Here is a 24525-nt window from a genome sequence, read left to right as displayed (position 1 = left end):
ACAAAAACCTGGTTCCTTTTGTAACGGAAGGATTTGTTGAAGCCATCATTAGATGTTGTCATCTTCATATTAACCGCACCTGGTTTTACCGCAACAGAGTAGTGCAACACCCTACAATTGAAGCGACAGGAAACAAACGAAAGTGGCCACATCTCTCACAGAGCCGATCAAAAATGTAATCACTAATAATTATAAGGGAACAAGATAACTTATAATTTGGCTGCAATATTTACAGGAAATGTCAGATTTTCAAGGTAGACCTATCCCAGTACCTCCATTTCTGAGCTTCAAATTCAAGTAGGCTACTTCAAGCCTCTTGTATAGTTAGAAAATTGCAGGTGTAACATGGAAAACACAATGCATTTATGATCTTCTTTCATTACCAGATCATGTTGTGGAGAACCCACTAGGCTGTCATTATGTCCAGAATAAATAATAGGAATAGCATTGGGTGTTGCGCAGTAGACAAGACAAAGATGAGACAAAATTATCGCTGTGACTAAGATCTGACTACTAATCTCTTTTTGAAAGAGATTGAGAGCGTTTCAGTGACAATCACAATTAATATGTAACCGACTGGCTCAAATCGGTCTTATGTAGCAACATTTGAAATGTTTTTTTTTTTTACATTGGATAAAAATGGAGACTCAGAGCTACAAAATGGTATACAGTTGCGGAACAATGGGAAAGTAATTCTGCTTTAAAAGTTGATATACTTGTAAACTCACTTTTGAGAAAATAGCCTTTGAATTTTTGGTACTACTACTGGAGAGCCCTTCTTTGTCTACACCCATTCAACATCGTTCACATCCTCTTAAGCTTTAGCCCCACCCATATTTTTAAGGTTTGATCCGAGCATTCTGGACTAACAACAGGAGTCAAGCACCCAAGCTAATTTGCTAGCTGCTTCCAGACAAGAATGAGAGAACAGCTCACTGAACATTACTCGCCCTAGAAGAGCTGGTTAGGCTTTTATGTTCTCCAGAGCGTTGGTGACTGCAACTGTGTCATCAGATTGTCAGTTCTTAAATTCTGAGTGTTTTCGCTCTGAGCATTCAGAGCGCACAGCACACTGGACGCTCTTGCCGATGAGTAGGGAAAGATCCAAACGTTTTGATCTCACAACAGCAGTTAAGCACCCAAGCTAACTGCGTAACATTGGCTAGCTTGAGAGAACACCCCACTCATAATGAGAGAACACCCCACTCATAATGAGAGAACACCGCACTCTGACCGTTTTACTTGCCCTAGCAGAGCTGGTTAGGCTGTTTTCATGTTATCCATAGCGTTGGTGAATGTAACTGTGCTGCTGGCAACAATTTAATTAAGCTTTTTGCTGACGTTTACTGACACCAGCCATATTCAACGCATGTTGAGCGTTTTCAAATTCAGCATTTATTCTGCCCTCTGGCACACTGAGATTAGTTTTTTGTTAAGACATGTACCTAGATAGGTAAACAATGAACCACAATCCCAACTCATGACATTACTACCCTGCATGAATCTGCAGGTAGCTTACCAACCAGGTTTAATGTTAGCTAGCATACATTAGGCTATAAATAGCCAAGCAAATGGCTCTGAGATACGAATAATAAGATCATACACGTAACGTTAGCTGGCTAGCCAGTACACTTTAACTTGAAATGAAATCACAATCTCTCAAAATTGTGTAATATCTGAAATTTAGCTAGCTAAACTGTCTTACCCGTATACACCATGGATGGACGCATCTCCTGTCGAATGCCATGGTTGCTCTTAGTTTGAAGATGTAATCCGGAGGCCGGTGTTTTCTCCATCTCCTTAGCGATCATATTCAAATTCCACTGATTTGAAAACTCGGTCCTCCAGAAAGTGGAGAGCATATATGCAACGTTAGCTAGCGAGCCAACCAGCTAATGTTAGCTAGCTAACAGTACACTTTAACTTGACATTAGGCTTATGCAGTTTTACTACACAATACATTTAAACAATTGCCTCGTTAAACAAGATTACCTAGAAATACTGACCAGCTCAAATAGACAGTAGCGTACTATATGGCAGACCAATCCCAACTCATCTCTTGGCATGTCCAGCCCACTCATTATCTCAGCCAATCATGGTTAGCGGGAAGGTTGCTGACTTTTTCTGTGGCTTAACCAACTAGGCTCGTAATTTTACAATTTTATTGGTATTTACAGATGGCACATATGATTGTTATTAAGACACATGAAAGTTCACATGTTCAAGAAGGCATTTCTGCCAAAAAACACATTTACATTTTTTTTTACGTTCAAACAGCTCTCCTGTGAAGTAGTGACCCACGACATAGCCTAGTTTCCTGAAACGGGCCACATATTAGAGGCACAGATGCACAGCACAGTTCTGTACAGCAGTGGGACAAGATGAGTGTCCTTCCCACTGCTCCACTCCGGCTCCTCCTCCAATTATACACATTGTGCAAGTGACTCTTGCTTCCCCGTAGCTAACCAGTCACACCAGCCTTCTAGTTAGCTAACCTACACCTGGTTAAGAAACACAAGTTGCTTTATGAAATTAAAAACAATAGCATACATGAGTTCAATAGTAAAACAACAGTCTAGCAATGTTTTTATTTCCCGTGAGAGTACAAAAGTAGGCTGTCTTTGAATTTGTAATCTCGCTCAACCCTCCCACTTTCCCCACTGCATTGCATTGCCAGGTGCTATGCAGACAAAATTTTATTTTATCTTTATTTATCCAGGTAGTTGAGAAAAAGTTCTCATTTGCAACTGCGACCTGGCCAAGATAAATCAAAGCAGTTCAACACATACAACAACACAGAGTTACACATGGAATAAACAAACATACAATCAATAATAATAATACAGTAGAAAATCAAAATACAGCATGTGCAAATGAGGTAGGATGCCTCTTTAACATGCCTCTCTGACATGTTAAATAAGAAATAACGTTGTCTCTACTCATGAAATTTCTATCTGCAACGTTCGATAACGCCATTAGACATTAAACAGCCATTAAACTCAACCTGTTTTAAAGTCACCATTGGCCTCATGGTGAAATCCCTGAGCAGTTTCCTTCCTTTCCGGCAACTGAGTTAGGTAGGACGCCTGTATCTTTGTAGTAAGTGAGTGAATTTACACACCATCTAAAGTGTAATTAATAACTTCACCATGCACAAAGGGATATTCATTGTCTGCTTTTTTTTTTTTTTTACCCGTCTACCAATAGGTGCATTTCTTTGCGAGTCATTGGAATACCTTCCTGGTCTTTAAGGTTGAATCTGTGTTTGATATTCACTGCTCGACCAAAGGACCTTGCAATTATCTGTATGTGCAGGGTACAGAGATGAGGTAGTCATTCAAAAATCGTGTTAAACTGTCTAACCCCGTTCCGCTAGCGGAACCCCCTGCCAACAGCCAATGAAATTGCAGGTCGCCAAATACAAATCAACAGAAATCTCCTAAATCAAATTTCTCAAACATACAAGTATTAGGCACCATTTTAAAGATACAATTCCCATTAATCCAGCCACAGTGTCTGATTTCAAAAATGATTTACAGCGAAAGCTCCACAAACGATTATGTTAGGTCACCACCAAGCCACAGAAAAACCCAGCCATTTTTCCAGCCAAAGAGAGGAGTCACAAAAAGCACAAATAGAGATAAAAATTAATCACTAACCTTTGATGATCTTCATCAGATGACACTCATAGAACTTCATGTTACACAATACATGTATGTTTTATTCGATAAAGTGCATTTTATATCCAAAAATCTAATTTTACATTAGTGTGTTATGTTCAGTAGTTCAAAAACATGCTGTGATTTTGCAGAGAGCCACATGAATTCACAGAAATACTAATTATAAATGTTGATGAAAATTCAAGTGTTATGCATGGGACTTTAGATACACTTCTCCTTAATGCAACCGCTGTGTCAGATTTTTTAAAAACTTAACGGAAAAAGCATCATCTGAGTACGGCGCTCAGAGCCCAAACCCCATCAAAATAAATATCCGCCATGTTGCGCAGTCAACATTAGTCAGAAATAGCATGATAAATATTCACCTACCTTTGATGATCTTCATCAGAATGCACTCCCAGGAATCGCAGTTCTGCAATAAATGTTTGTTTTGTTTCAATAATGTCCATCGTTTATGTCCAAATAGCTTCTTTTGTTAGGGCATTTGGTAAATCCAAACAGGTCCAGTCGGACGAAAAGTTCAAAAAGTTATATTACAGGTCGAAGAAACTTGTCAAACTAAGTATAGAATCAATCTTTAGGATGTTTTTATCCTAACTGTTCAATAATGTTCCAACCGGAGAATTCCATTGTCTGTAGAAAAGGAATGGAACGAGAGATACCTCTCATGTGAACACGCGTGACTGAGAACGAGGCTGCTGCCAGACACCTTAGTCAAACAGCTCTCATTCGTTCCCACTTCACAGTAGAAGCCCGAAACAACGTTCTAAAGACGGTTGACATCTAGTGGAAGCAAAATAACCCATATCCCACTGTGTATTCGATAGGGGCTGAGTTAAAAAACTACAAACCTCAGATTTCCCACTTCCTGTTTGGATTTTTTCTCAGGTTTTTGCCTGCCATAAGAGTTCTATTATACTCACAGACATCATTCAAACAGTTTTAGAAACTTCAGAGTGTTTTCTATCCAATACTACTAATAATATGCATATATTAGTATCTGAGACTGAGTAGGAGGCAGTTTACTCTGGGCACGCTATTCATCCAAAAGTGAAAATGCTGCCCCCTATCCCAAAGAAGTTAAACATTATTATTGCATACAGCGTGAGTCCTTGAAGCTTATTTTATGACTTGTTAAACACATAAAAAATAAATAAACGTAGGCTTGCCATAATAAATGTGTTGAATACTTATTGACTCAGGACATTTCAGCTTTGAATTAGTAATAGTTTTGAAAAATATAATTTCACTTTCACAGTATGGGATATTGTGTGTGTAGGCCAGTGACAAGAACATCTACATTTGAATCAATTCAGACTGTATCACAAAAAGTGAAGGGGTGTAAATACTTCTGAAGGAAGTGTACATGTTTGTCGTATTTCTGCTGTTGGGAAGAGAATTGGATGTTATGCATAAAAATATGTTGGTAGGACAAGGCTATGTATGTTTGTGCACATGGAAGTCAGTGATATATGTTTACTATAGATTGAGGCAATACGAATGTCATGTGGCAAAAATTTGAGGGCATTTAGTTAATTAACTAAAATGGCCCACTGTAATTATGACAATAACTAGACTAAATCATTATTCAAAGACAAAATATGACTAAGACGTAATTATATTTGAGTTAAAACGACTAAGACTGGTATTAAAATAAGGTGACTCTTTCGGTTAGAAGCATTCGATTTTACAATCGCTTACATTTTTGTGGATTTGTGTTCCCATTAACTGTTTTCACCCATGTAACATAAGGTGACACAACATGTTACTTGGGTACACTGCATTTCTGAGATCTCGACGCAAAAAACTGTCCAACAGCTAGATCCAGGATTCTTACAGGGCTCAAGTTCAATGATTCATTTAGATGATTCACAATTCATATATGATATAACAACAATTTACACTGCCGTAAATGCAAGGACAGAATAGTCATGTTTTACAGTATGTGAAAAATCTGTCAACACACCAACTATGAGAGAGGTTTTAAATCAACTCGTGAATTGTATTGAATATAGCTACAGTATTGATCCCCTCTTATATCCTAATGTAATGACCTGAAAATGAAAATTGTCAGATTATTATCAATCACTTATAAACAGCGAAAACAAGTCATCCGGTGTAGGAAATACTCCCTAGTTTCTAGAAAAACCCATGTCCGTGGCACTCCCCCAATGCACTGCTCTTACTGAAAAGCATTGAGTTGCTGCGTTTCTTACGCATCAGTTTGTCTGGTTTGAATCCACCCTTAGAAGTGTTATAAGTACCACTTGAATTTACATACCCGTTACACCGTAAATTCATAGTTTCCCTTGAATAACATCAATATAATGGAAAGATTGCCAAAATAGTGTTGGTTTCAGGCAGAGTTGACCAACCCTCCTTGAGAGCTACTGGGTCTACATTTTGCTCCAACCATGTTATAACACACCTGATTCTGCCTGCTATCAAGGTCATGGAAAGCAGCTAATTAGTATAATCAGGTGTGTTAGATAAGGGCTGGAGAGAGAGCCTAGCAGATGGGTAGCCCTCCATGAGGGGGGTTTGCCACCCCTAACACAAGGTCTGATAAAGTATAGCGCCTTTTTACTGACTTCAAATGGGCAAAGGAGGGTCCCCGGTTGCGGAATTAGTTGTGTTCAAGAGCTGCTTCTAAGCTGTAATGAGGCTATTATACACAATACGGGGCTATCTATGGGAGCGGCGCTGACAATTTTTGGACTTTATTACTTGTTCATGCAAACGAACTAATCTCTTTCCGCGTGCTCACCACTCTCCACTCGACGAATAAGCGTATGTCCAGCAGTGCTTCATTATATGTGGAGCTGTGTTTCTTTTCCCCGTTCATCGAGAGGTAGCGCACGCACACAAATTGTTTTCCTTTCATCTGGAGTAAGTGATCCAAGTCGAGGCGGGAGGGGAGTGTGCTTTCATATCGGAAGCCTAAAGAAAGACGCCAGGAGGGAGATAAAGGGAGTGGGGAAGGAAATAATGAAGAGTAACCGTTCCCTTTGTCAGTGTAGGCAATAATGACATTTCGTTGAAGTTGAATTAAAATGACCTCTCGTACCTTACTGAGGTATTTCTTTCAGCCTCGACACCTTTATTGTCGTTGATAACATGCTCGGAGGCATTTAAACAATTTTCCATATTAGTTGGCCTAAATAGTTTCAACTCTCCCTAATCCTGTGGAATCAAACATCTAAAAGGAATGAGTTACCGTACCTCAAAACATATTGATTCTGTTGAACCGCAACATTTGACACCTGTCAGTTAAACTGTAGTGCATCCAATGCCGTTTCGCCCTTGAGCAAGGCACTTCCAAAACGGTTCCAAAGGTTGACTGGGTTTCTCATAGGCATATAAACCTTAGCAATGTCTAGGCTAGGTTTACAAACTATCCCTTTTTTCACAAAAAATACAAAACATTTTGACAATTTTTCACCTTTGGATTTATTTTTGTTTTCTGGCACTACTTTCCCTGCTACTTAAACCTCAAACCTCAACATAAACCTTTAACCCCTTTTCAGTCACATACGGTATACAATAGCATTCTATTCTATGGTAAAATATGATCAATACATTTCAATAACACACATTCATGCTATGTCAGTGGTGGCAGGGGCTGTCTCAATTGCCTTAAAGATCTTCCTCGCCTTAATCGCTCTGATCTGAAAGAACTGAACAGGTGAAAGCCAGCCTAATGATGATCTTCCGCCATTTTTGTTTTCACCTGTCACTGCAAACAAAGGGGAGGAGATTAGGAGAGGATTTTCAGGCCATGATGTCATATTTTATTTCCTAGGAGAGATCCGGATGGCCTTCGTCCTGTATAAGCACATCGGAGCCTACCTGTCTACAGAGAATGCCAGCATGAAACTGGGCAGGGAAGCCATGGCCACCAACTACTCTGTCATTGTCAATTCTCCCGTCATCACAGCAGCCATCAACAAAGAAAGCAACAAAGTCTACCTGTCCGAACCGGTCATATTCACCTTGAAACACCTGCAGGTACGACACACACACACACGGACGTGTGCACACAAAACACACACACTTTGGGATTATCATTGAATTCACTATTACTAATTCCACCTTGGTGGACACACCTTTTTCTTCTAAAAGGAGCAGTTTGGGAATTGTACATCCATTTTCGACTTGTAAAGTAATGCAGGAAGTTTCCCCTTCAATTTTTACCTCAATTTCTTTGACAAGAAGAAAGCATGAAGAACAAAGAGTAATCTATCATAACATATTGATGATGCACAACTTTGTTTTCATTCGTTTTCTCCCTATTAGTTTAAGAACAGAACTGTCTAACCTGGAAGGCTAGGGTGATAGCAGCGTTCTAGCGTTCTATTGGTCGTCCCTGGAGGCTGGTTAGTCATTGCCGAAGCATTAACTTCCTCCCCGACTGCATTATCTTCCCCCTCGCACGACTCCCAACAGCGCCCAGAGCCATTATTAGGCAGGTTGAAAGACCTTGAGAGTAACTTGCAGATGACTGTGTGTGTGCAGTGTGTGGGAGGGACAGTTTGTGAGGAGAAGGAGTTTGAGGAAAAAAAATAAAGATCAGAGAGCGAACGATAGTGGTAAAGAGAGGGAGAGGAACACTAAAATAAAATATAAGAGAGAGAGAGCTTATGTTTTTTTCAAAATGAAACTGGAAAATGTCACACTCGGGGTCAATGCAGTTATTACCAGGGACCACCCGCCTTTCGCTTAATTCCTAGTTTTGTCAGAAGACACATTGCTAGAACTGTCTGAGGATAATGTAGGCCACTGCCGCGTTCCTACCTTTTTCTCGGCCCACTGGTCTAACCTCAATAAAACAGTGCTCTTATATAAGTGTATGTGGTTCCCTAGACTTGCACTTGTGACAGAACATGTGGTCTTCTGAACTGCTCTGTGCTGTGTCTTCTAAACAGTAGACTTTTGTAAAGAGTCTTCTCAGTCTTATAAAAGAGTCTTCTCAGTCTTATAAAAGAGTCTTCTCAGTCTTATAAAAGAGTATTCTAAGTCTTCTAAAAAAGATGGACCAAATATATGAGGATGGTTCTTTATACTGCAGGTATGCACAGACTAGAGTGGCGCAGTGCTTCTCAGTGCAAGAGGCGACACTGCCGTACCTGGTTCGAATCCAGGCAGCATCACATCCGGCTGCGATTGGGAGCCCCATAGGGTGGCGCTCAGTTGGCTCAGCGTCGTCCGGGTTTGGCCGGGGGAGGCCAGCTTGCCTAGTTAAATAAAGGTTAAAAGTTAAATAAGAATTTGTTCTTAAACTGACTTGCCTAGTTAAATAAAGGTTAAATAAAATAATTAATAAAAAATGATATTTAGGAGTACTTCTCATAGCCCGGTCCCAGATCTATTTGTGCTGTCTTGCCGACTCGTATGTTAAGTATGGCCTGGTCCCAAATCTATTTGTGCCGTTTTGCCGATTACTGTGGTCATTGTCATACCAAACACCCCCATAGTATTTGGCTATACAGCACCAACAGATCTGGGACCAGGCTATACTACTCTTCGCTCTAGTATTTAGTTCCATCACTATACAATTAATAGCCCTTAGATCAGAGGTTCTGGATCACTTGTCCCAGAGGACTGTGGCTGTCCTCTAGTTATTGTTTCGCTTTCTTGCCTCCGCACTTAATGGACTAATTAAAGTGGTTAATGGGACAGAAGGTCACCTCGTCTGGTTTTTCCAGTCCATGCTGCACTATATCCAACTAGCCATTGGTTGGCTGTGTGGAGGAGAACTCAATCAGACGGGAAATGTATGTCTGGAGAGGATCTGCTGATTATGGATGCTTCTCAAAGGGTATCCTGTTCCCTATACAGTATAGTGCACAACATAGGGAATATGGTGCCATTTGAGACACAGACTATGTTCCACAGTCACAGCTTTAGCAACATTGTGAGAAGCATATTGAGGATTGGGGTTACACACGTCTGCTATGGACCATCCCCTCAAACGCACACAGCATTAAGGTGAAATTTGAAGTGGTCAGGCAACATCTAGCTGCAAGAGACGGCAGATTTCCACATGAGTTCAACTTAAAACCAGACCTATTTCCAGCATTCATATAGGGCATTCATATAGGGCATTTGTATGCATTGACACATTTCTCCTCTCACCCCTTTATCTGCATTAAGCTCGAAAGTGACTGTTTTAAAACGGGCCAGGGAGATAGCGGGAGAAGCTAGTCGTTAAGGCTGCCGCCTGACAGAGAGCGGCGGTGGCGGCCATTAAACAGCGGGACAGTCTATTGTCGCACAGTGAAGGTTAAAGCGAAAGGTCGAAAAACACAATGAAAGGCTGCTCCATCGGCGCTCACCGCCGCCATTAAACTAAAACCAACCGCCGCAGTGGGGGGAAACCTGCACCGCCACCGGAAAAGGGAATCAAGGAGCTATTTCTGAGATATTTAGTCTTGAAATGGAGCACTGTAGAGTTATGCTGTTGTGGCACGTCAAGGTTATGGGAGGCTCACCTGAAATGAGCTCCATGTGTTTCTGTTTAACCCAGCCAGAGTGTTGGCTTTTTAGAATGGATCACTCAACCTTCAATCAATGTGTTTGTGTTTTTCCTCCCACTAGCGTCATTGTGCTGCTGGGGCCCGTATGCTAATTGTTATGTGGTTTGTCCCCCACAGCAATCCAAGGAAAGCTTTAACCCCAACTGTTCTTTCTGGAGTTATTCCAAGAGGACCATGACGGGGTACTGGTCGACGCAGGATTGCCGGTTGCTAGGCACCAACCGGACTCACACCACGTGCTCTTGTACCCACCTGACCAACTTTGCCGTCCTTATGGCTCATGTGGAGGTCAAGGTAAGGCCTTTTCCACCATCTCATCCCAATCCATGCTCAGCCATTTTTTGTTTCAGCCCAGATCCAGTACAAGCAATACAAATCCCATGAAACCATACCTTATAGCGTGGCCTTACAGATGGATAGCTCTATTTTGTGACCTTCACAGCAGCACATTCTACAAGAAAGGAAAGAGCCACTATTGAGTGGCGCTGAGTTAAGATCCAAATCTAAGAGCTTTTTTTTGCGCCAAAAGCAGCCTTAGTGTTGAGTGTGTATTCGATGTGGGGACCATTCCCTATTTGGCCTTGTGTGAAGTAGTTGGAGAGTGTGGCCCTTGCAGGAGGAAAATGCATTTGAGGTTTCAAGAGATCTTTGAGGCTTTCATTGAGTAGTCTGCGTACCTACTTAGCTTAAAATAATTTTCTATACCTGAATGCATGGTTAGATGTTCAAACATCCCGATATTCGCAGGTTGATGGATTGAAGGAGAATCCACATCTTTAAAAAAATAATAATGTTTTTTTAACTAGGTAAGTCAGTTAAGAACAAATTCTTATTTTCAATGACGGCCTAGGAACAGTGGGTTAACTGCCTTGTTCAGGGGCAGAACCTCAGATTTCTTTCCTTGTCAGCTGGGGGGTTACTGGCCCAACGCTCTAACCACTAGGCTACCTGCCGCTCCTTTTGAACCCGTTACACTCTGGGAATTGGCCTATGAGGATAGGGCTAAATATGAAAAGCATGATACTAAAGGAAGAATTTGGACATTATGGGAAGATTTTAATTCATTACCAGCTCATTACCGTGAGAGGCCACCCAGGGGTCATGGCATATTTCAGCTGTTCCTAATTTTCAAATGTCTTCTCATTCCCGAACCTCAACCCTTGCAGTTTCCGGGGGGGAACAAAGACTCTTATGAAAGAGAGATTTAGCGAAAGGATGCATTTATTTTGAAAGCGTTAATTTACTTATTGCGTCTTACTGCTCTCTTACATGGGAGATAATATCTGTAAGTTCTGTCATTGCTCTGTGGTTGAAAGAGAGAGCGCTAGAGAGTCAAAATATAATAAAATATGTGTGGGACTGTTTGACAGAAGAAAAGAGGTGGGTAGGGAGAGAGGGAACGGCGGCGGGAGAGAGAGTGAGAGGATATATAATGTGAGATGTGTAGGATTGTCACATGAAAGATTGGCCTGTAGTTTGCGCTGTGCGGCGGTGTGAAAGTAGCACTGTTACCGGCGATTCTCAAGGGAGAGAGAGATGGAAGGGATTGTTGGCCAGAAAAGAGAAAGATAACTTCTGTCACTGCAAGTTTGAGGGCCACGCCGCTGAAGGCCCCAAGACCCCCAAGGCTAGCTTTAGTCAGTGAGGAAAGAGGACTCTATAATGCCTGTCCCAGTTGGCCAAAGGCCATATAACCACAGGCCCTTGGACCTCCCTTAGCGACAGTCTGCCCCCACTCCCAGCCAACCAGCCAGAGGTTTACCCCTAGTGAGCAGGAGTCACTGTTTGTCACTCAGCCACTTGGCTTGGGAGAGCTAGTGTGCTCTAGCCTCGGTCTCTAGCCGGGGCCATGAATACAGAGGGAAGCTGTGAAGAATAGGAGTGAAGGAAGCGCTTTGTCATGTGATTCACTGTGTGGAAACCACTGGATGCTGGTGTTGCATTCAGGGGGAAAGTAGATGGTTCTTACATCCCAATTCTAAAATGTCTGCATTTATCTACTCTATGTTTCTGCTCGGTCAGAAAGGCAGTGTCATCGGAAGACATTTCAAGGAAATGCAGGCATCTTTTGACAAACTGCCAAGGCATTCCAATCCGGAAGCGCCAAGTGAATGGGGGAAGAAAACCGTTAAATGTCAGTTAACAACAAAAATTCCATCAATTGGGATGTCCGTATTTTGTCTCCATGGTAACAAAACAATCCTGTAGTCTTGTTTAGCACCATCGCCAGAAGAGATAGTCACGCTGCAATTGCCATCCTCACTTTGAGAAGGAAGAGGCCCACTATCACCGTCATCTTTCATGTTGCTGTAATTTAGCCAGATAGACTGGGTGTTCCAGCAGAAAATAACAATAAGAAATTCGAAGTGCTTTTACGATAATGCACTGTTTGATACGTTGATGCGCATTGCTGAAAGCATTGGAGTGTTATCTTATGCACACATTGGTAATCATTTGTAATATGTCTTTATCTTGGACTATGTTGTTGTGGTGGTGCTGAGGCAGTAGTAGTGTTCATGAAGTATTTACAGGACGGAATGGAGTGGTATCAAACACAAGGAAACCATGTGTTTGATGTGTCAATATATTCCGTCCATTCCAGCCATTTCTATGAGCCTGTCCTTCCCAATTAAGGTGCCACCAGCCGCCTGTGATGTATAGTAAATGGCATATAGTACTCCGGAGTTAATACACACTATGCAGTGGTTTCCAAACAGACCGGTTTTCAATCAGAACTCAACCTGTTGGACATTCTGAAGCTGACCAAGAGTAAATAACCCATATCAGAAGCATGAACTTAGTGATTTTTCTCTATGCTGTTTGAAGCCATTAATACAACATGGAACAGCTAATGAGATGCCTTTCAACAATAACTGACCCCACCGTCTCAGGATCATGTTCGCTCAGTACTGTAAATGTATGGATTCAGAATCCATAAGCTTTGGCTCTCTGAGGAATTATGTTTCTAGTCAATGGTCATCTTTGTGGTCAATTATCACCTTTCTGAACTTACTGCGTACCTTTTGATCTCTGCCAAAGAAGAAGAACAAATATGCATCTTTGGTATTCAAAAGGGTAATGGGACCCAGCCCTATGGGGTTCCAGAATACTGCAGTATACCGGGAAATGTCAGTAAACAAAGTTCCACATAGCTTTTTTTTCTTCTTTCTCAAACACGTGTAGTTCATCGTTCCAAGGTCCTTGGCACGTGGTTTGACTCGTTGATACTCTGTGGACTAGCACTTATTGAAGGGTTGTGATGATAAAGTAATCTGTGCTTTGTACATTTTGTCAAGCACGTTTAATTTGTACTTTTATTTATACTGGCTGAAGCATTGTCCTCTTTCAAAAAAAGTCAACAGTCCTGAGGGGAGTTGACAGTGTGACTCACTATCAAATCCAGTAAACAAACATCATGTCTGTCAACGACAGGGGATGAGGTAGCTACCATCCAAACAGTAAGAAAGGGATCGTGGACTTTTGTGCACCAACATGATCTAGCTTGATGGCGAAAGCCATCCCATTTGTCAGCTGTTCCTGCCGCCGCACTGAAGTACATCAGTCGGCCTCGTACACCAAAATAAACCAAATGGGCTGTGACCAGCCGTGTGTCAGTCAGAGATTATGTCGCTTTTGTGTCTCCTGGAAGGGAAGTGATTGCGAGGGAGTTTCGCGTGAGGATGAGAGTGATTGCTTAAGTGCTCTGTCAAAGTACAGCGTGACGCTGTCTCCTCTTCATACAACTCCCAACTGCTCTCTCATCAAGCATAGAAATAGTATGTTAAAAATTTACAATAATACTTCCAGCTGGAAGTTACTCAGAGAAGATTTGGTTGTGATTTCAATGGAAGGTTCCAATGGCTTTTGAGAATTGCTTCAACCTGTCCTAGCAGGTTGTCATTCCTATCAATATCCAACTTGATATTTTTTAATATGCGGTTGTCTGATACAACAGAGACATGGTGTCATCTATTTTGATGTTACCTACATGAAATATTTTCGATTCAAAGGCCTTTTTGTTTTCTACACGGTGATGTCATGTGCATTCCAGTTGCCATAGAAAAGATTCATCAAACAAAACAAAGGGATAGGAGTTTAAAAAAAACAAAGTACACCAGTGTTACTAAAGGACCAACATTTGGAAAGACCTGCTTTAGACGTTCTTCTTAAATACCTTAAATATCATGGCCCAAAATTACACCAAACACCCACCCAGCCAGCTACCCAAGGCAGCAACAGTCTACTCTTTATCGAACCACCCTCCTTTGAATTTAAGCTTCCATTTCCAAGACAGCCCCAGGGTTGTGGGGGCACTGTTTAAATAGCATCTGAAGACCCAGCCGAGACTTAGAAAGATAGACCTGTTGTCCCTCCACCTACAAGCCATTACTTAGGTGCTGAGTGTGTATGCCGCGATTGGCTGGGGGTAATATTGAGCCACCTGTAAGTGGCACCATTCCCTAGGGTCCACCAGTGTATAAATCAATGGCCTCATACATCCATGTCCTGGTGGGGTGTCTTTATCTGAAATCATGATACGTTCAGCCTGATACGTTCAGGCTTTGAAATGTATAGAGGGCACAGTTATAGTGTGCACAGTTCCCACTATATTAACTTATAACTTATTCTAAACTGGGTGGTTCGAGTCCTGAATGCTGATTTGGCTGAAAGCCATTGTATATCAGACCTTATACCACAGGTATGACAAAACATTCCTTTTTACTGTTCTAATTACGTTGGTAACCAGTTTAGAAAAGCAATAAGGCACCTCAGGGGTTTGTGATATACGGCCAATATACCACAGCTAAGCTAAGAACATCCCTTAGCTGTGGTATATTGGCCATATACCCCTCCTCCTCGGGCCTTATTGCTTAATTATAACTTATTTCTTCCATCTATCCATCCATCCACATATGTAGCTTTCCATCCATCTATATCATGACGTGGCCAAGTCATCCATGTGCTTTTATTGTACGTTTATTAACTAAAAGTAAAGATGACGTCGGAAAGATCTACGTTCCGACTGTTATCTGGACGCATTCCGCTTTAGAAGGCTCCACCACTGGCAGTACGGTATATCACGGATATCGTCACTGTGAATATTGTACGGCTCTATTAGGCACATGCACTGAATGTAAACTCCCTCCTCCTGGCTCTTTAAGATCGTAAATGCTTGCCCGTACGTGAATTCAACGCTCGACACCCCTCGGTAGGACCTCTGCTACCCTTACCACAACATGTGCCCTGCCCTGACGTATTTGATGACTCAAAGGTCTCTCCAGCTCTCTCTCCTTCTCTTTCTCTCCCTGGGTGTCGTCCAGGCAGATTTATTCAATTTAATTGGATTGGCTTCATGCTGCAAGTGGTTCTTTGAGGTATATCAAGGAATGAAGCTCATCTCCTCTCTCTCCCATTGGCCCAGTGGATCTGAGCATGACCAGAGCACAGTAAAGGCACCCTGCTAGGATGAAGGGTGCAATGGTGATTCATTTGGTATCGTGTGATATCTGATTGGATTGACTTGATTGGAGTGGTCAGGGCATAGGGGGACAGGGAATGCAGTTGACATGGATACACCTCTGCGTTTGACTTCCCATCAACCTGAGGTCCTATTCTGTACCTTGTGGTAAAAGATCAGGGGCAAACCCAATCTCCCAAAGGCATCCAACCAGAATGAAATATATGTGTGTTTAAAGGGTGGAGGGAAGACAAATCGAATCTGCGCAAGGCTCGTACCGCCCCAGTAAGTAACATGTCCTGTGGTATGACTCCTTGGCCTCTCATGACAGACTGAATTTTGGAGCGAATTACGGTCCACTGCTTTTGGGACCCTCGTTCCCATTCCCGCTGCGGATGCCCGGACGAGCCCCCAGAAAATGGCCTTCATCGTAGTGATAAAGTTGTGGCCGTTGGCACCTTAGCGATCATCCACCCTCCCAGAACAAAGAGATGTCACTGCATTAGATCGATCACACACGTGTGGATGCACCCTACGCCTCCACCTCGTTTTTATTCAGCACCCCCCCCCCCATCAATGTAAAGATTGTGATGGATAGAGCCTGAAGCCATGGCACAGCTCGCTAGCTCAACTCACCCTAGGCCCCCTTTTCAAAACAGTCTGCATCTGCCACCACCCAGCGCATGAGATGCCTTTGTAGTACGGAGGACCAGAGACAGCCACACACACAAACACACACACACACGGCTCTACGGCACACTGCTCCACAGTCATGTCGTCCCCCTGATGTATACACAACGGCTCATCAGGCAAGAAAATGTAAAGAGCGCCTCTCCCCAGACTCAGGGTAGCGCGTTGACTGTTATTGTAGAGCAGCCCCTTAATGATCAGCGTCTGTTCTCCCATCTCTCTCCGCTAGTGTTAGCCCATGCTCCGCACACCTGTTCAACAAGCCTTTGTGTAAAGCATCCTCTACTACAATGGAGGCTGTAGAAAATCCCAGCTGGATGCTTTAGCCTCTTACCCTGCCCCCCAGTGGAGATTAATACTGCTGACTCGGGTTGAAGTTTGATTCAGAGGAAGTGCTCATTTGTGTGAAAAAATGTACGCTGTGTATAGCTGGGTGATGTGTGAATTTTTTTTCTCGCAATAATCTGACCCTTTTCTCGTAGATTAGGTTTTGAGGAGGTGCTAGAGTCATATTGTGATAAATGTAACTATTTTGTTGATAACAACAAAATGTTTTTAATGTTTTAATGGACAGTGACTTAACATTACCGGCAGGGCTATAGACATTTTTTATTCCAGTGCCAAGTAAGACAACTGAGATGGTAGCCTCAAATAAAAATACAAATTGTTTTAAACAAACAGCTATTTCATCTAACATATCCAGGAAATGCATGATTGATTAATATTTTGAAGTACAACCTGTCCAAATAGGATCCAGAATTATCCCATTATTGGGGGCGCTCTTCAGAGAATTTGCTGACATCTTTGTGCGTAGGCCTATTGTCCTAATAGGCTGTATTATTCACCACCTGAGGAAGTGGGAGCTCAAAACACTTAGCTAGATTGCTAACTCCAAATATGAGAGTGTTGCTCGATAGCCATGTAGGCTAAGTGATTAATCTATCGGTAAATGTAGACTTGTGTCCTATAGCGCTAGGCCTAGACTGCGCCAAAATCACCCTAACTGCATCCTACTCCAGTTGTAAAGTGGTGACATTAACTCGATATTAAGAGGTGAGAAATGCTGTCTTTTCCCCCACAATATAATTTTGACCTACACTATGCTTGAGCTTCTCAATGAATTTCTCCGTACGCACACTGGGTGAGAGTCCACAACCGACTGCGAAACGGGAACAGACAGATACTTCCGTAGCAGGAATCAACCTAATGCAAAGGCTATTGCTGTTGACCAAATAATGGTTTTCGAGCATTCTACGGGAACGTTGAGTAGCAAAATCACCGAAATTTACAGACGGAAGCACAATGCTTCGGTAAGAGGAAGGAAATGTCTGTGTCTGTATTTTTTGGCTTTTTGTCCCAGCTTTAATACTGTGTACTTCCAGTAAAACAAACAGTGACGAGTGTATTCTCTAGCTGTGACTCACTGATATTGTCCTTGAGGACTATTGTGTAAGCACAGGCCTTTGAGATTGCACACACACACACACACACACACACACATTTTGAGTGATTGAATATCTGCTCTACAAAACTGACATCCTCAGGATCACTCCATGTAAATACAATTTGCTGTCATGTTCATCACAGCTGAAGGCTGTTGGGAATAAAAACAGTCAATTTTTTTGCCCTTATTTTACCAGGTAAGTTGACTGAGAACACATTCTCATTTGCAGCAACAACCTGGAGAATAGTTACAGGGGTGAGGAAGGGGGATGAATGAGCCTATTGGAAGCTGGGGATGAATAGGTGGCCATGATGGTATGTCAGACAGGGAATTTAGCTGGGACACTGGGGTAACACCCCTAATCTTACGAAAAGTGCCATGGGATCTTTGGTAACCAGAGATTCAGGACACCCGTTTAACGTCCCATCCGAAAGACGGCACCCTACACTGGGCAATGTCCCCAATTGCTGCTCTGGGACGTGTTATTATATTATTGAGTTGCACTCTCCACTCTCCTCACTTTTTTGCCCTCAGAACAGCTTTACATGGTGTCGAAAGCATATCACAGGGAAGCTGGCCCATGTTGACTCCAATGCTTCCCACAGATGTGTCAAGTGGACAGGATGTCTTCTTGATACACACGAGAAACTGTTGAGTGTGAAAAACATAGCAGCATTGCAGTTGTTGACACAAACCGATGTGCCTGGCACCTACTACCAAACCCCATTCAAAGGGACTTAAATATTTTGTCTTGCCTATTCACCCTCTGAATGGCACACATACACAATCCATGTCTCAAGGCAAAAAATCCTTCTTTAACCTGTCTCCTCCCCTTCATTTACACTGATTGAAGTGGATTTAACAAGTGACATCAATAAGGGATCATAGCTTTCACCTGGATTCACCTGGTCAGTCTGTCATGGAAAGAGCAGGTGTTCTTAATTGTTTGTATACTCAGTGTATATGCTGTACACAAAACAGTAAAATCTCGTTTTTGACTGCACTGGGCCTTTAATAGATTACCCATAGTGCCTTTCACAGCCACCTGTGGCCATTTCCGTAGCTCAATTTGTTAACTAGCCAGAACACACTGGTGACACATTTTCATGCCATTTCCACCTTACCACATGTGGTCCTATCTGTGACAGCTAGGTCATTGTGTGGAGAGGTCGATGGTGACCATCTTGTTTTGAGTTTATTAGTGGATATACATTTGAGTGTCATTTTAGTTATCAGTAACAAGAAAATACCTTTATTCTCAGATTTTAATCAGATTGTCAACACTGCGACAGTCATTTTGGCCAGTTATTTATTTGATTGATTCAATACACAATGTAGTGTAGTTATAATGTTACAACACAGATACCCTCAATAATTACACTACCGGTCAAAAGTTTTAGAACACCATTCAAGGGTTTTTATTTATTTGTACTATTTTCTACATTGTAGAATAATAGTGAAGACATATAACACACATGGAATCATGTAAACTAAGCAACAACAAAAAAACGTCCTCTCACTGTCAACTGCATTTATTTTCAGCAAAATTAATGTGTGTAAATATTTGTATGAACATAACAAGATTCAACAACTGAGACATGAACTGAACAAGTTCCACAGACATATGACTAACAGAAATGTAATAATGTGTCCCTGGACAAAGGCGGGAGGGGTCAAAATCAAAAGTAACAGTCAGTATCTGGTGTGGTCACCAGCTGCATTAAGTACTGCAGTGCATCTTCTCCTCATGGACTGCACCAGATTTGCCAGTTCTGACTATGAGGTGTTACCCTATTCCACCAAGGCACCTGCAAGTGCCCAGACATTTCTGGGGGGGAATGGCACTCTCACCCGCCGATCCAACAGATCCCAGACATGCTCAATGGGATTGAGATCCGGGCTCTTCACTGGCCATGGCAGAACACTGACATTCCTGTCTTGCAGGAAATCACGCACAGAATGAGCAGTATGGCTGGTGGCATTGTCATGCTGGAGGGTCATGTCAGGATGAGCCTGCAGGAGGGAGGAGGATGTATTCCCTGTAACGCACAGCATTGAGATTGCCTGCAATGACAACAAGCTCAGTCCGATGATGCTGTGACACACCGCCCCAGACCATGACGGACCCTCCACCTCCAAATGGATCCCGCTCCAGAGTACATGCCTCGGTGTAATGCTTATTCCTTTGACGATAAACGCGAATCTGACCTTCACCCCTGGTGAGACAAAACCGAGACTCATCAGTGAAGAGTCCTTTCTGGTCCAGCGATGGTGGGTTTGTGCCCATAGGCGACGATGTTGCCGGTGATGTCTGGTGAGGACCTGCCTTTACAACAGGCCTACAAGCCCTCAGTCCAGCCTCTCTCAGCCTATTGTGGACAGTCTGAGCACTGATGGAGGGATTGTGCATTCCTGGTGTAACTCAGTTGTTGTTGCCATCCTGTACCTGTCCCGCAGGTGTGATGTTCGGATGTACCGATCCCGTGCAGGTGTTGTTGCACGTGGTCTGCCACTGCGAGGACGATCAGCTGTCCGTTCTGTCTCCCTGTAGCGTAGTCTCAGGCAATTCACAGTATGGACGTTTCAATTTATTGCCCTGGCCACATCTGCAGTTAAACAAATCAAAATATATTTTAAATTTGAGATTCTTCAAATAGCCACCCTTTGCCTTGACAGCTTTGCACACTTGGCATTCTCTCAACCAGCTTCACCTGGAATGCTTATCCAACAGTCTTGAAGGAGTTCTCACATATGCTGAGCACTTGTTGGCTGGTTTTTCTGAGGCTGGTAACTCTAATGAACTTATCCTCTGCATCTGAGGTAACTCTGGGTCTTCCTTTCCTGGGGCAGTCCTCATGAGAGCCAGTTTCATCATTGTGCTTGATGGTTTTTGCGACTGCACTTGAAGAAACGTTCTAAGTTCTTGGAATTTTCCGTGTTGACTAATCTTCATGTCTTAAAGTAATGATGGACTGTTGTTTCTCTTTGCGTATTTGAGCTATTCTTGCCATAATATGGACTTGGTATTTTAGCAAATAGGGCAATCTTCTGTACACCACCCCTACCTTGTTTCAGCCAACCTATTGGCTGAAACACATTAAAAAAGGAAGAAATGAACTTTTAAGAAGGCACACCTGTTAATTGAAATGCACTCCAGGTGACTACTTCAAGCTGGTTGAGAGTATGCCAAGAGTGTGCAAAGCTGTCAAGGGAAAGGTTTGCTATTTGAAGAAACTCAAATATAAAATAGATGTTGATTTGTATGTCACTTTTTTTGGTTACTATATGATCCCATATGTGTTATTTCCTAGTTTTGATGTCTTCACTATTATTCTACAACGTAGAAAAAATAAATAATAAGAAGAAAACCCTTGAATGAGTAGGTGTTGACGGGCAGAATATATTAAATTATGTTAACCTCATCTGGGGTTTTTGGTTGTGAGCGACAGTTGCGCCTATTCCTTCCTAATGTTCATTCTGTTTTTTGCTTGCGCCTCGTCTCATGTTGGTGGAGCGTCTTCTACTCCTATCCAGTAATCTCATGTAATGCATTTCCTTATTTGTACCCTTTCCCAGAATACAGACCCAGTCCATGACATGCTGTTGGACGTCATCACATGGGTTGGCATCCTGCTCTCTCTGGTCTGCCTGCTCATCAGCCTGTTCACCTTTTGCTTCTTCCGGGGCCTCCAGAGCGACCGCAACACCATCCACAAGAACCTCTGCATCAGCCTCTTCATAGCAGAGTCCCTCTTCCTGGTGGGGATCAACCGAGCTGACCAACCGGTAAGAACATTCCCAAGCCGGACGATTGATGTGCAAAAGACACAGCCCACTCAATGGTTTTCAATGACAGCAGGATGTTAGTGGAGCGCCTAGGGTTGTGTCTCTTTGTCTCTCTGAAATGTTGGGGAGATTTCTACTTTTGAGCAAATCTGGGGGACTTCATCTCAATAGTCTAAAGTTGCTCCCAATCCTTGTCTGGTCTTCCTTTTCTGCACTAATCTGAAAAGTGAAAGCAACGAGTCAGAAGTCTGTTTGGGATTTAAATCTGATGTTTTATCTATCACCTGTCTCCCAAATCAGTTCTCTGATAAAGGAAAGGAGGAGAGGGAGCCAAATTAAACTATTGAAATGCATCCAGGGTGTCAGATCTAGTCCTTTTTGGGCCAGTGCCCATGTGTTTTCATTTCAACCTGGAACTTATTAGATCCATTAGTGTTACTGATCAGCTTGAGAGGCTACACACCTGGTTCATCCGGTCTGAATCAGACATGGCTCTGTTCTCTGTATATACGCTCACCAGGTTATCATACCATCATTATCACCAAGGCCCACCTGCAGTAACTAAGGATTTGATCGAGTGGTTCCACAGGTAACAGCTAGATACAGTAGATACAGGTCCAATGCAGCTGTTTTGATCACATAATCAAATCCTTTCTGGGTAACATGTACTTACCTTACTGTGATTTGTTTCAATTAAAATGGTTGAAAACAGACAAAAAATACACTATGTTTACAAAAGTATGTGGACACCCCATCATATGAGTTGGTTCGGATATTTCATCCACACCAGTTGTTGACAGGTGTATACAATTGAGCACACAGCCATCTGATCTCCATAGACAAACATTGGCAGTAGAATGGCCTTACCGAAGAGCTCAGTGACTTTCAATGTGGCACAGTCATAGGATGCCACCTTTTCAACAAGTCAGTCTGTCACATTTCTGCCCTGCTAGAGCTCCCCTGGTCAACTGTTGTATGTGCTGTTATTGTGAAGTGGAAACATCTAGGAGCAACAACGTCACAGCCGCGAAGTGGTAGGCCACACAAGCTCACAGAATGGGACCGCTGAGTGCTGAAGCACACAATGCATAAAAATTGTCTGTCCTCGTGTGCAACACTCACTATCGAGGTCCAAACTGCCTCTGGAAGCAACGTCAACACAAGAACTGTTTGTCGGGAGCTTCATGAAATGGGTTTCTGTGGCCGAGCAGCCGTACGCAAGCCTAAGATCACCATGCGCAATGCCAAGCGTCGGCTGGAGAGGTGTAAAGCTCACCGCCATTGGACTCTGGAGCAGTGGAAACGCTTTCTCTGGACTGATGAAGCACACTTCACCATCTGGCAGTCCGACGGATGAATCTGAGTTTGGCAGATGCCTGCCCCAATGCATAGTGCCAGCTGTAAAGTTTGGTGGATGAGGAATAATGGTCTGGGGCTGTTTTTCATGTTTCAGGCTAGGCCCCTTAGTTCCAGTGAAGGGAAATCTTAATGCTACAGCATACAATGACATTCTAGACAATTATGTGCTTCCAACTTTGTGGCAACAGTTTGAGGAAGGCCCTTTCCTCAGCATGACAATGCCCCTGTGCACAAAGCACAAAGCAAGGTCCATATAGAAAGGAAATGGTTTGTCGAGATCTGTGTGGAAGAAATTGACTGGCCTGCGCAAAACCCTGACCTCAACCCCATCGAACACCTTTGGGATTAATTGGAACGCCTAATCGCCCAACATCAGTGCCCGACCTCACTAATGCTCTGGTGACAGAATGGAAGCAAGCCCCTGCAGCAATGTCTCAACATCTAATGGAAAGCCTTCCCAGAAGAGTGGAAGGCTTTCAAAGGGGGGACCAACTCCATATTAATGCCCTTCATTTTGGAATGAGACATTTGACAAGCATGTGTCTGCATACATTTGGTCATGTAGTGTAGCTTATTAGCAAAGAGCAATTTCTCAAGCAAGAATGTTGCTAGAACTGTCTTGGAGGGGGAAACTGAAACTCACTGTTATTGGCAGAGAGGATTTGGAATGTTTTCTTATTGGTCTATTAGCTCATTTTCCGCATAGTGATGTTGCCCGGCAGGCCAAAACTGAAAGGGCATTATCATAATTCTCACACTTATTTCAACCTCATAGTGTGGTAATATATAAAACACTGGAAAATCATATTTCTGACTACACTGGACCTTTAACCAGGTTCCATTCCTTATAGTGAAACTTTTGCTTCAAAGTTATTCAGTTCACACAAAAATCCTGGTCAAACACTAAAAAGGTTAGTACTCAACAAACATGGGCTAAGCCAAGAATTTAGTAAATGAGAAAATCCATCAGACTTGAACCTTAACCCTATTGAATCGTTATGCTCACATCTTCCTATTACAGTATAATCTGATCAGTTAAATTGTTTTTATTTCGCTGTCCTGACTTTACGCAGTACTTTATGCCTGGATCTTGTTAAAAAAATAAGTCTGGTACTTAAGCATTCAGTGTGAGCTTCACTACAGCTCTCATCTCTTGACGACCAGTTACACTCGAAAAGGCAATTCAGCAGTCCACTGGAACATCAAGGTTTTAGTGTACACTTACTAGGGCATCTGGGTTTTTTGAAGGGCGAAAAGATGAAGAACAAGACATGTTGTACAATGGATATAAATTCTGTCTGCTATCTTAATTGGAATAAGTGAACGTTGCTAACGGTTGAGTGTGTTTCCTCTCGAACAAATATAATGGCCGTTCTTAGTCTGTTCTCATTTAGACACCTCAAGTGAACATGAGAGCATAGCCTAGGCTATATATTTGAAATGATTCTGTTTTGAAGCTGTATGTAACCATGGTTATGAGTAGCACAGTACATCATGTTCCTCAACTTGTTTTTGGAATTTATACAACAGTTGGGTCTAATCTTGAATGCTTTTTTGGCTAAAACCGCATTC

The 24525-nt window shown here is 42.5% G+C and overlaps 1 protein-coding gene across 4 annotated transcripts in view; it reads left to right on the top strand.

Moving 5' to 3' along the window:
- The window catches only part of LOC112259967 (adhesion G protein-coupled receptor L3), a 342605-nt gene that overhangs the window by 284580 nt on the left and 33500 nt on the right, over positions 1-24525 (top strand). For all 4 annotated transcript variants that reach the window (XM_042328358.1, XM_042328359.1, XM_024434684.2 and 1 more), the window contains 3 exons: positions 7483-7688; positions 10334-10510; positions 21385-21594. In XM_042328358.1, coding sequence (XP_042184292.1) covers positions 7483-7688; positions 10334-10510; positions 21385-21594 — 593 coding nt within the window. The remainder of the gene's footprint in view (positions 1-7482; positions 7689-10333; positions 10511-21384; positions 21595-24525) is intronic.

The sequence above is a fragment of the Oncorhynchus tshawytscha genome, linkage group LG10 (genome assembly GCF_018296145.1).
Source record: "Oncorhynchus tshawytscha isolate Ot180627B linkage group LG10, Otsh_v2.0, whole genome shotgun sequence".
NCBI classification, from domain to species: Eukaryota; Metazoa; Chordata; class Actinopteri; order Salmoniformes; family Salmonidae; genus Oncorhynchus; species Oncorhynchus tshawytscha.
The sequence above is the reverse complement of the archived record's forward strand: the minus strand, read 5'-3'. Positions and strand labels throughout refer to the sequence as shown.